The following is a 12,660-nucleotide window of genomic DNA, read 5'->3' on the forward strand; positions in this document are numbered from 1 at the left end:
ATTTCCCCAAAATGGGGGACACACCCTGCCCCTCCACACGCATTTCACTGACGCTGCCTGCGGGGGCCGGGACGCTAATGGTTAATATTCATACCCGGGAACTCTCAGGGGTGACGGGGCAGATTCATATCCAAGACTCCCAGTTGGGGCTTTTGCTCCCAGTATGTTATGGGCGATATCCAGGACCGGCCCGACAATGGAGCCGAGTGGGGCAGCCGCTCCAGGCGGCACTTTTGAAGGGGGGCACTTTGCCGCCCCAAGCCCTTTTTTTTTTTTTTTTTTTAAAGCGAAAGAGAGAAAGGGGCGCCGAGTGGTTTTCGCTTACCAAGCCGTCAGTACCCGCTCGGCGCCTCTCTCTCTCTCCTCTGCGGCGAGTCTCCCTGCTCGGTCTCGGTGCCGGCTTGTAATGCTGAGTGCCGGAAGATTTCCTCAAACAGGGAGACTCGCCGCAGGACTGCTGAAAGGTAAGTACAAGGGGGGGGGGCGGGGGGGAGGAAGGGTAGATAAAGGGGGGGGGCGGCAGGGACGGAGGGAGAGGAAGGGTAGATAATGGGGGGGCAGGGACGGAGGGAGGGAGGGAGAGGAAGGGTAGATAAGGGGGGGGGGCATTGTAAAATTCGCCCCAGGCGGCATTTTGCCTTGGGACGACCCTGGCGATATCCCTGCTTGAATGCAGGTGACTCAATTAAGTGAATCTTTAAACAGTGAGAAGTCGGGGTTTCCATGACGACCGGGTCATTTGAGTGACACATTAGGCGAGTCCCTGCATAGAAACGTCTTGAATCTCCGTCTCTGCTGAAGCCAATCCTTCCTCCCTGACAGCCGCTGATGCCCCAACAGCAAGCAGCCAATCAGAGGCCGGGGATGACGTCACCACACAGATACTTTCACTTTCGTTTCCGCTCTGTGGAGGGATCTGAGTGAATGAGAGCTGGCGCAGGTAGGGTTAACTAGAGGAACAGGGCATGGGGGGGGAGTATTAATGCCTGGGGCAGGGGTAATGCTGAGGGGTATGGGGGCAGTATTCCAGCGGTATCAGAGAGTAAATTACCCCCGCACGGGGCAGATACCCGGAAGAGGGTAGAATCTGAGGCTGTATAGCAATAGCCCACCTCCTAAGTGCCCAAATCTCCCCTCCCGTGATCCGCCTTCCTCCCCTGATGCCCCCTCTCCCCCTCTGATGCCCCCTCTCCCACTCTGATGCCCCTTCTCCTCCCCCGATGCCCCTCTTTTCTAGGTCAGAATGCTTGCTGGGTATGGGGGTATCACCGGGTTCTACAGCCAGGGGTAAATAAACCTCATTATTTTTCTGAAGTGCCCCGCTTAGTGGCCCCAGGTTATTGAGGGGGGGTGATAAAAAGGAGAAAACACTTTATAGGCATTTGTGCCTCTTTAACCCTTTAAGCACCCTTTGGCAGTTATATAGTTAACCCTGTGTGAGCTCTCATCGGCTGACTCACGGTGCGGTAGGGGTTAAATTCTCAATTTGCCCCAGCACTGCACCCCAATTGCCCGGCAGTATTGGTTTAGTTTTATTAACCCGTGAGTTAACCCCGCAGGTTCCAGACGCAGGTTATCGGAGGGACACTCAGGACCCAGAAACTCTCCATGGGGAATAACAGCTCCAAAAAGTGAGTGCCCCCCCCACCCCCGCCAGGCGCCTCCACCCCGACAGGCCAACGAGTTAACCCCTCTGCTGGGGCAAACATCTAAAACTCATTGACCTGCCCCCTAAATTTGCTGGATGGCCGCGCATGATTTTAGCGCCTTGTAATAACTTATGGTGACAATGCCCCTTTAATGCCCCGCGCAGGTCCGCCATGGCTGAAGGCGCAGCGGCTCAGTTTCACAACCTAGAAGAGGAGATCATGTGCTCCATCTGCCTGGAGGAGCTCTCCGAGCCGGTCTCCATCGCCTGCGGACACACCTTCTGCAAGGCCTGCATCTCCTGCTATTGGTCAGGCATTCAGCGGGGCGGATCCCGGTGCCCGGAGTGCAAGAAAATCTGCCCCCGAGACCAGCTGATACCCGTGTACCGACTCAGGAACCTGGTCAGCAAAGTGCAGCTCGGGGTGAAGGAAGAAAAGGCCAGAAAGGTGAGTCCTGTCAGAGGGGGGCCGGCGACACGGCGGGATCTACTGCCCCCCGCAGACGTGTTCATGACGTGTTCTGCCCCAGGAACGATCCGCACATCATGGTAGCAGAATCTGTAGCGCATGCACGGGGGGAAAAGTAGGGGCCGTTAACAAGGAGGTCGGAGACCCCACATCACGGTGTAAGGGCACTCGATAACATTTTGGGGGCAGTACAAATTAGACTCAAAAATGACACTTTAACTCTTTCCTGCCAAGAAGAATGCTACTCAGGGGGTGCATCTGTACAGACAGAGCCCCCCAAAGAGACGCAGTACTCATGAGTGATGACGCATTTTGTGGAAGCCCCTCTGACCCCCACGTTGTGTTTGCAGGAGCCCGTCGGCCCCGTGCCCCTGGTTTTTACCGACCCGTCCGGCCGGATGCTGTTAGACGAAGATGTCCTAAGGAGGCTGTTTTTGGACGGCGAGGTGGCGGGGTGCCCAGGGTGCCTGATCTGTGTGATCGGAGAGAAGCGGCGCGGGAAATCCTTCCTCCTCAACTATATCCTGAGAGCGCTGCGCGCCCAGGTGGGAACGAGACGCTCCGTGCGGAGGGGCCACTGACAAAACCAGCCCAGAATGTAGCCATAGGGGTTCAGACCCCCCCCAAAGTCTCAATCAAGCCGTTAAACGACCAGCGGGTGGCCCTGTTACAAAAATGGAGCAGATCCTTCTGTGGCGTCACAAATTGGGGCTTTATTCAACAATCTGCAGGAACCTCACACTTCTCTTGCTTGGCCTTGTCTTATATGCCCCCCCATGCATGTGTAATTCCTCTTATTGTACCTCACTATAACCTTTTACCCACCTCTGCTGGTAGGCTGCTCCACGTATCAACCACCCTACGAATAAAATGCAGAGGTGGTGGGACTTTACTGCCCCGATGTAGAGTAAGATCCTGGGGTTTGGACGTGAGGTCGGCACGGAATTCCTAACTTACCCATTTCTTTTCAGGAGCGGAGGCAAGCGTTCAGCATGGGGGCAGATGATGAGCCCCTGACGGGTTTTGATTGGAGGGCCGGGCCTGACAGCGCTACCAAGGGCATCTGGGTCTGGAACCGGCCGTTCATATTGGAGCAGAACCAGGAAAAGGTGCTGACCAGAAATATTTGCCATCTTTAAAGCCCCCCCCGCTGCCTTTCAGCCACTCACCCTACGCCTCGTTCACTTCCTACGGGGAAGGATTGTACAGCGCCGAGGACTATGATGGCGCTATTTAAACCAACAAATAATAATGATGTCCGTAGGAAGTTTGTTTCTGTCTGCAGCCTTCTGCCGTCACTAAGACGTTAATAAATAAACTGTGGTTCTGCGCTCCTCCTCTAGGTGGCGGTCTTTGTCGTGGACACCGAGGGGTCTCTGGATATCGAGGGTGACCTGGAGACCAGCATCAAGCTGTCGGCGTTATCCATGGTGCTCAGCTCCTACCTGGTAACCGGCATCCTCTCTGTCGCACGTCATGTATGTAGACCTCGTCATGTATGCCCTTGCCTGATCTCGTTTTCCCTCCCCCCCCCCAGATTTTTAATGTAAATTCAAGTCTCAAAACAACGGAATTGGATTATCTGGAGGTGAGGATGAGGCGTTACCGTGGTAACGTTTGTTTTTTCTGGGAAGATGGATTTCAGAGTTCTTATGTCGAAGGAGAATCCGGGGTCTCGCGCATGCTGGTTTATTATTTTCCAGCGATGAATGGAAAGTATTTTTGGGGGGAAATGATTGATTTCATTTGTTTTAACCCGAGGCAGTTTTTATCATTATGGGTGTCATGGGAGGTGAAGAGTAGACTGCTTCGCTGTAGCCCCCCCATTTGCTGCCTAAGCCCCCCACGAAGCCTCTCTGGGGGCAGCTGGGGTAGCTCTGACCCCGGACTGCTCCCCGCTGACCTGGTTTCTGTATGTTCTAGATGTATCTTCACATCTCCGCGCTGACTGGGAAGTCATTTTCCCTCAATAATCTGCAGGTGAGTTAAGAGAATACCCTGTGCAGAGCGTTCGCTCCGACCGCACTCCGGATCACACCGGTCTCGACACGCTCGAATTACACAAGTCGCCCCCCTGTCACACCATACTCATCACTTCTGCTCTCTCTTCTTCTTCGTATCCCTTTCTGTTCCACACATTCTGCTCCGCATTCCTGTACGTTCCTATCCTGCTCCTCACTCCTTTCCTCTCTATGACCTGCTCCTGACTCTCGCGCGTTCCTATCCTGCTCCTCACTCTTTTCCTCTCTATGACCTGCTCCTGACTCTCGCGCGTTCCTTTCCTACGCCTCACTCCTTTCCTCTCTATGACCTGCTCCTGACTCTCGCGCGTTCCTTTCCTACGCCTCACTCCTTTCCTCTCTATGACCTGCTCCTGACTCTCGCGCGTTCCTGTCCTGCTCCTCACTCCTTTCCTCTCTATGGCCTGCTCCTGACTCTCGCGTGTTCCTGTCCTGCTCCTCACTCCTTTCCTCTCTATGGCCTGCTCCTGACTCTCGTGCGTTCCTGTCCTGCTCCTCACTCCTTTCCTCTCTATGACCTGCTCCTGACTCTCGCGCGTTCCTTTCCTACTCCTCACTCCTTTCCTCCTTTCCTCTCCGTGTCTCGCTCTTTATGTCCTGCCACGCCGTGCGCTGCTCTTCGCTGTTGCCCTTTCGGGTTTTCGCCCATCGGAAGCCGTCACGTGGTTTGTGTCTTGCAGTATCTGGATATTCTGGTGCGGGACTGGCAGGATGATGAGAATTGCGGGCGAGAAGCTGGTCGGGCGTACATAGATGATGTGAATGAGGTTTGTGACGAATGCGTCTGCGGCATTCTAAGGTTACTGAGGGGTCCCACGTCCTGCAGATCCCCCATCATCCCCTCGAAGCCCCTTTCTTTCTGTGTCTGACACCTTTTTTTTTACCTTTCAAAGAAACTCCGGAGAGGCTCGGGGTATCGGCAGGTGCTGGAAACTCTGCGGAGTCCATCTACAAGTTGCTTCCTTTTGCCGCATCCAGGAAGGGGAGTTGTCCGGTCCGGCCAGGGCAGACTCGCGGGTAATTTTGGTATCCTTGTGACATTATCCTCCGGGATCCCTGATCTGATCACGTCGGCTGGGGGCAGATCGTCGCCTTTAAGGGTCTTTCTCTCCACAGATATGGATGAAGACTTTCGGAGCCACCTCACTGCGTACGTATCCGAGCTGGTCAGATGGATTGGTCGTCACGTAAGGACCGACATACGGGGAGACAGAGTCACCTGTGGGCAGTTAGGAGGCGTACTTAAGGTCTGTGATCCCGTTTGTTCACTAAACTTTATTTGTTGTAGACATTTCAGACCTGGGCACATTTGATCCATACGGCGTACCTTTGAGCTTAAATAACGATTTTCCTACTTCCCAGGAATTCCTCAGCATTATGCAGAACGAACACTACAGCTTCTCAAGCCCGGTCAAGGTAAGATCTCAGTTCCATGTCACCTACTTGTAGCTCCTGGAAATAAAGGTCAATGACCATGCCCTAGGTCATCAGCAGTGGACCCGTCACCCAGCACATTGATGGACCTGTCGGTGCCCGCGTTGCCCGCCACATTGATGGACCTGTCGGCGCCCGTGTTGCCCGGCACATTGATGGACCTGTCGGCGCCCGTGTTGCCCGGCACATTGATGGACCTGTCGGCGCCCGTGTTGCCCGGCACATTGATGGACCTGTCGGCGCCCGTGTTGCCCGGCACATTTCTGGGTTGTTCAGAACCTGGGGGGTTTTTGGTCTCGTCTGACCGTTAACGCTGTTCGTTCTGTGATTTTGTGTCTTTCCTCTCCAGATGTTCCACGCCTGTCAAAATCAGAAGAACAAAACCGATATCCAAAATGATTTCCAGAAATTCAAAGAAAATCAGGTGAATATGGAGACAACTGCCCCGTTTTACGTTTCTACATTTTTCGGGGGGCGCTGTGGACCCCAATTTATTATCTCAAACCATTTGTGCTCCAAATCAACCGTAGCCTAACCTTTCATTCCTTCAACGCTGAAAGAAGAGGCGATGGAGCTGCCGGTGGCTGCACCCGCCGCCATGTAGCTTTCTACGGTAACGCCAATGCAAGTTGTGTAGTTGCCATGGAAATAGGTGGTGCAGAGTGACCGCTTAGAAGACAGTGCCCCGGAAGGTTGGCCGGATTCCCAGTTGCCGGTTAATTTCCCAATAACTCCATTTAACGAACTCTCATTGTTTCCCCACCAGGTTTTCTCCAATTTGTCGCTGCTAAAGGTCCTCAAAGTTCCTCCGTCTGAGATGAAGACGAAGGCGGCCACCGAGGCCTCCAACCTCCTCTCGGAATACGAGTCGCTTCTGGTGGGGTGCGAGGGTGCCGAGAAGCAGGGCCTGGTGGATGAAATGAAATCAGTGTTGGGGCAAAAGGAGAAGCAGCTGTGCGAGGAGTACTCCAAAGTATTCACAAAGTATGCGGTGGGACTCGGCTTCGCCGTCGGGGGAGGGGTGCTGAGCCTGGCGGGGGGGCGGTGGGAGCTGCCGTGGCTGGGACGGTTCTTGCCGCCGAAGCTGTAGCCTTACTGGGAAGCACGACGGCCGCCGTGGTGACCGGAGCAGTTGGGGGCTCCGTGACGTTGGGGGCTATTGGGGGTGGAGTAGGGGCTAAAATAGGAAAAGTAATTGGACTCAAAAAGGGGGACCTAACAGGAGAGGCCGAGGGGCAACGCAACCAGCAAGAGACATCCAGCGATACGGACCGACTGCTGAATGATGATGACTAGGGGCCGTTCCGGCCCGGTGCCCGCGGAATGAAGGATTTTTGGTCAAAAGGTTGCTTTTTAATAGTAAACAAAAATTGAAGACCGAAGGGGGCAATCACCCGCAGAAATCTTGAAAGTGCCTTTGCGTGGGGCAGTTACTTTGCCCCCACGCGTTCCATATGATCTAGGACTTCGCCTGTCGTCAGGGGCTTCATCTAAAAGACGGGAAAATAATGTGAATCGGGGGAGAAAAAGGCTTTTTGCACATGAATCGTTTTTACTGTAATTGACAGCTATAATGTTCCGCCACAAAACCAAAGCGACGTCGATGGCGCCGACAGACATTTTACAAATTTAAAGGGAAAAAAAACGCAATCGTTTACCTTGAGAGTAACTGGAAGGGGTTAATTATTTTTTTTTATGTATAATTTACCAAATAGGCATTATTTTTGTTGTTTTTTTTTTTAACTCTATGCAAAGTTTAATTAAATGAATCACAAGTTTCTTTTCTATTTGCGTTTTTCTCGCTCAGTCTTCCGATGGATGGACGGGATTTGGAAATTGTCTGTTTTTGGTGTTTTGCGAGATAAAATATTTGAACGTATAACGCGGTTCTGCCTCTTTATTTATAATCAATCCAAATATATAGCGAGGAGGACAGGGCTCCCAGGAGCTTACACTCTATTAGGTATTTTCTTGGTGGTGATACCGCTTGTGGCCAGCAGAGGGCGCAGGGTGTCTGCTTTTAACCCTGAATGTGACTCGCCAGGGCTTTAAATGTCTGCGCGGGGGGGGGGGGCTGTTAACCCTTGGTTGTTCACCAGCTGGATATTAACCACGATTTGATCATTCTAGAACGCGCAGTACCGCCCTCTGGTACTGAAAGAGTTAAATAAGTATAGCGCGTGGGTATTTACACGGCTGGGGCAGAGTCCTAACCCCCCCCCCCCCCCCTTACTTTCAGTTTCTATTCTCCGAAATCAGCGAGAAGGCGGGGAGAAAGCTGAAGAGAGACGGACCGCGGCTACACGGCAGAGACGGGCCGCGGCTACACGGCAGAGACGGGCCGCGGCTACACGGCAGAGACGGGCCGCGGCTACACGGCAGAGACGGGCCGCGGCTACACGGCAGAGACGGACCGCGGCTACACGGCAGAGACACGGCAGAGACGGACCGCGGAGACACGGCAGAGACACGGCAGAGACGGACCGCGGCGACACGGCAGAGACGGACCGCGGCGACACGGCAGAGACACGGCAGAGACGGACCGCGGCGACACGGCAGAGACACGGCAGAGACGGACCGCGGCGACACGGCAGAGACACGGCAGAGACGGACCGCGGCGACACGGCAGAGACACGGCAGAGACGGACGCGCGTTATCTCAGCAGGTTCTGTGGGAGACGCAGCTCTGAGGGGCAGACGGTGGGATTTCGCCAGAACCGGACCCCCAGACCGACATGGAACCCCAGAGGGACAGAGGGCGAGACAGCGGGTACCCAATGCCCAGCGAGACCGCCACAAGGAGACGGCAGGCCCGGGGCAAGAGCACCCGGCGTCTCGGGTAACAGATGGGGCCACAGATAATCTGAGACGGCGCGGGGTGTCACGGGTGGGATGTTTCACAAAAACCTCTAATTCTCTCAGTGGCTGCCAGTCAGGGGCCCCCCGATTCCGCCTGTCACGTGTCTGATGCATGTAACGCGTTGGCCCCGGATTATCCTTAAATCCAGAGTCTGACGCCCAGTAAGTCTGGTAAATGCGGGACGATAATTGTCTGATTGGGTAAAACGCGTTATGATTTAATCCCGGGCTGTGGCTCGTCGGTATAACGAGCAATTCTGCTGCCGACCGGCACGGGAAACGGGCAAAAGGGGCCACTTTTACAAAGAGATTCATAGGGCTTAAGGAGGGACTGGCCAACCTGAAAAGGGACCCTTGGCAAGTATGGCCACCATCTTTTGCTGCGGGAATTTGGAAAGATACACTGTACAGGGCTTTCCCTTCGCTGCCATCACTGGTAACCCGTCCTGGTTTTATAGCCAAAAAATGTTACCCAGAGCCTGCCGGAAGATCGGCCCCCAGCGGCCCCCGTCTAGTCTCCCGTTTCTCCTGCTGTAACGACTCAAACCTTAATCAGTCGTTGGTCTCGTCTTAGATTCAGGAGCCGTATGTCTATCCCATGCATGTTTAATACCCTCACTGTATTACCCTCTACCACTTCTGCTGGGAGCCGGCTCCACTTATCCACTACCCTCTCAGTAAGAAAAGCTGAAGAATTGTGGATGGTTACAGAGATAGAATAGAGAATATTCCTGGGATCCCTCCTCGCGCATGCGTCGCTGGCTGCTCGGGGTAACCCCATTCCCTGTATTTTTCCCCCCCAGTGTGCAGCCGCCGCGGGAAGCGGGTGTCCATCCCCTGGCGGAGGAGATCGCGTGTTCCGTGTGCCTCCATGACCTGCGGGACCCGGTGAGTATCGCCTGCGGACATACCTACTGCCGGGCCTGCATCTCCAAACACTGGGCCGGCTTCTCATCGCAGGGGTTCCTGTGTCCGGAGTGCAAGGCCATCTGCCCCGGGCAGCGGATGGTTCCCAACTACCGCCTGGCAAGTCTGATCTCCAAAATCCGTCAAGGAGCAGAAGACAACACCCAGGCCGATACCAGGGTTAGTGACCCCGCCGTAAGTGCCCCGCGGGGTAAGTTTAATGCCCATGGTGCATATAACATTTCCCTTTGGTGGTTATTTCAGGGCAGTCCGGGGGTCCGGCCCCCCGATTACCCCGTATGGCTGGTCTGTAGGGCTGGCGATGGCACTTTGATCCTTAACGAAAGTGGCGCCCGTGACTGTTTCCAGAGCCCCGGGGTATCCGATTGCCCCGCCGTCCTGCTGTCTGTGATCGGAGAGAAACGCCGGGGCAAATCCTTCCTCATGAATTATATCATCCGGGCGCTGAGAAGCCAGGTGAGGACCACCTTCCCCACGAGCCACGGTGGCCACCAAGTGGACCTTCTTCTCCCTCCTCTGTACGGTCTCCTTATTCTCAATCACCCCCTTTCTCCTAACCGGCCCCTTCCGGCCCCTTCCGGCATCTCCGGCTCCTCCGAAAACAATGTGGGCGTGGTTTTGGTGGGCGTGCTTTGGGGGGCATTTGATTCTTGGACCCAGGACTGGCCCGTGTAACACGCTAACGCCGATGCCCGTGTCCTTAGGAGAGGGGCGAGGAGTTTACCATGGGGAGCGACGAGGACCCCTTGCATGGATTTGATTGGAGGACGGGGGCCGACAGCATCACCCAGGGGCTGTGGATGTGGAGCAGACCTTTCATACTGAGCCACAAGGAGATGAAGGTGAGCCCTTGGGGGGCCCTGATACCACGTGTAGGGGGGGTAACAAAACCTTCTGGGGCCGCGCTATGACATCATCCAGCTAGTGCAGCCTCCATAGACCGTGGCGCAGGCACATTTCATGTTACGTGTAACGTGTCGCCCCGCAGATCGCCGTCTACGTCATGGACACGGAGGGTTCCCTGGATTTGGTCGGTGACCGGGAGACGTGCGTTAAACTGTGCGCCCTGTCCATGCGCCTCACCTCTCACCTGGTAACGACACCAACCGTACAAACTGCCCCGCCACGGGCATTTAAAGGGTCGGGGGGGTGAGGGGGGGTAAGAGCGGCCTTCACGGATTTTATTGGAATTTTCCAGATTTTTAACGTGGCCTCAAGTCTGAAAGAGACAGAAATGGACTGTATGGAGGTAAATGGGGAGGCTGGGGGTCCGGGGGGGTGCGGGGGTCTCTGTGTCCTAACACTTCCTTGTGTCTGCAGACGTACATGCACATGGGCGAGGAGTACAGACCCCGGCAATTACAGGTATGACCCTCAGCCGAGTGCCCTGGGACCCCCGAGTCCAGACCCGGTGTTTTCGGGGGCCCCGTACCCCGCACTCTGGATGGTGTATATCGCAGTATGAGAACGTTCTGGATTTTGTCCCTTGCAGTGTCTGGACATCCTGGTCCGTGACTGGCATGGCACCGACTGCGGCCGAGGCGCGGCTCGCGGCTACATCGCCGGGGTAATCGAGGTATTTCCCATAAAGCCGACTTTCCTGCCCCGGTATTTTGGCCCCTGGAAGGGCCCTCAGTCACGCGTTTCATGTTTAACCCTTTCTCCACGTAACAGAAACTGGAAAAGCGGAGAATTTACCCCAAGGTTTTACTGGGCCTGGAATCCCGGGACATGCGCTGCTTCCTCCTGCCTCACCCCGGCAAACGGATAACCGCGGAGGGCCGGGGGGCGCTGGCAGGTAACGAGCGGCTGGCAGACATGTTTAGAAACACGGAGCGTCACGTGACCCCCATCCCGGGTTTATTACCCCTCCTGCCCCCCCCGCCTGCCATTCCCCTCAATCCAAATCATCTCATCCGCCTCCCCTTTCTGCTGACTTCATATTTCTCTGAACACAAACTCAGGAGCCCCCCCCCTCCGGGGCCCTCAGGAGCCCCCATCCCCCACACGTGTCTCTTCTCTCTGAAGCCGGGTTTGGCCCTCGGTCTCTCCTGCGTAACCCCGACTTTTGGGTCTGCGTTTTCAGACATGGACGCCGACTTCCGGCGGGAGCTGAGGAGCTACGTCCGCACGGTGGTGGAGCGAATACGGGGCCGAATCGGAGCCGACGCACAGGGGGAGGAGGTCCTCTCCCGAGATCTCGTCCCGAGGCTTCAGGTCTGTTTGAAAGAAACGGCGCGGCGTCAAAATGGACCAAAAATCGGGGGGGGGGGGGGCTTCATGACGGGGGGGCGTTTTATTAAAATGAATCCCCTGAGTCCTGCTCCAGTTACGCAGCCGCTTCGTAATGGTGCATGCTGGGTAATAGAGCCGCGCAGAGACCCCAATCTCTGAAAACAACGTGTTTTTGTTCCCTTTAGGAGTTCGTTGAGTTGCTGAATCAGCAGAAATTTGGATTCTCGTCCCCTTTGGAGGTGAGGGGGGGCGCCTGGGGGGGTCCACAGCCGATACTGTGACTTTATCATACCTGCCAAGCATCCCTTTTTTTGAAGCGCTAGTCCCTCTGACTCTCGTTCCTCACCTGTTTCCCCCCCCCCATCTTCGCAGATGTTTTATGCTGTAAAAAAACAAAAGGATTTCCAAATGATTTTGGATGAATTTCAGGATTTCCTTGGAAAACAGGTGAGTGAGAAGGGCTGTCCGAGCGGCCCTCGTCCCACGATTACAAAAGAGATGAATCTGCTCATTCCATAGAATTTCCGGCCGCCGTGGAGCGAAGGGAGGCTAAAAAAAAATGGCGCCCGTCCAGATCGCGTTTTATCTCTCGCGCCGTTGGGTTCTGTTCTCTGCCCCGTCTATGTAAGGGTTAAGTGTCATCCGACTGTTACCATCAGATTTTTTCTCTCCCCCCCCATCCAGCCTTTCTATCGTTTGACTCCCACAATGAGGAACGTTGTGGCTGTAAAGCGCTCCGAGCTCGTGGCGAGGTTCGGGGGCTCCTCGCCGGACGGCAGACCCCACGGCGAGACCCTCGTGGCGGAGCTGGAGTCCCGACTTCTCGAGATGCAGGAGAAGTTCTGCAGCGAACACACCAAGCGCCTGACCGGCAGCGCCCTCATGGCCGTGAGCGCGGGGTACGGAGCGTACGGCATGGCGGCTGGTATGGCGGCCAGAGGGGCAGCGATGGTGGCGGAGCCGGTGGTGGCGGCCGGTGGGAGGGTGCTGGCCTTGGATGTGGTGGCCGAAGCCGCGTCTTTACTGCAGGCCGGCCTCGCGGGCCTCGCAGGGAGGTTCCTGAGATAA

At 55.4% G+C, this 12,660-nt stretch overlaps 1 protein-coding gene across 1 annotated transcript; it reads left to right on the forward strand.

Annotated features, from left to right (window-relative positions):
• The first annotated feature begins 8,605 nt into the window (after nucleotides 1-8,605).
• On the forward strand, nucleotides 8,606-12,660 carry LOC149285623 (RING finger protein 112-like). Its single transcript, XM_089495111.1, has 11 exons — nucleotides 8,606-8,631; nucleotides 9,234-9,516; nucleotides 9,601-9,978; nucleotides 10,062-10,199; nucleotides 10,346-10,450; nucleotides 10,678-10,722; nucleotides 10,850-10,933; nucleotides 11,032-11,155; nucleotides 11,444-11,574; nucleotides 11,778-11,831; nucleotides 12,277-12,660. Exons 1-11 carry the CDS (start codon nucleotides 8,606-8,608, stop codon nucleotides 12,658-12,660), a joined length of 1,752 nt encoding a protein of 583 aa, XP_089351237.1.

Source organism: Sceloporus occidentalis, unplaced genomic scaffold, assembly GCF_023333645.1.
Source record: "Sceloporus occidentalis isolate IW3139 unplaced genomic scaffold, rSceOcc1.0.p SCAF_76, whole genome shotgun sequence".
In the NCBI taxonomy this organism is placed as follows: Eukaryota; Metazoa; Chordata; class Lepidosauria; order Squamata; family Phrynosomatidae; genus Sceloporus; species Sceloporus occidentalis.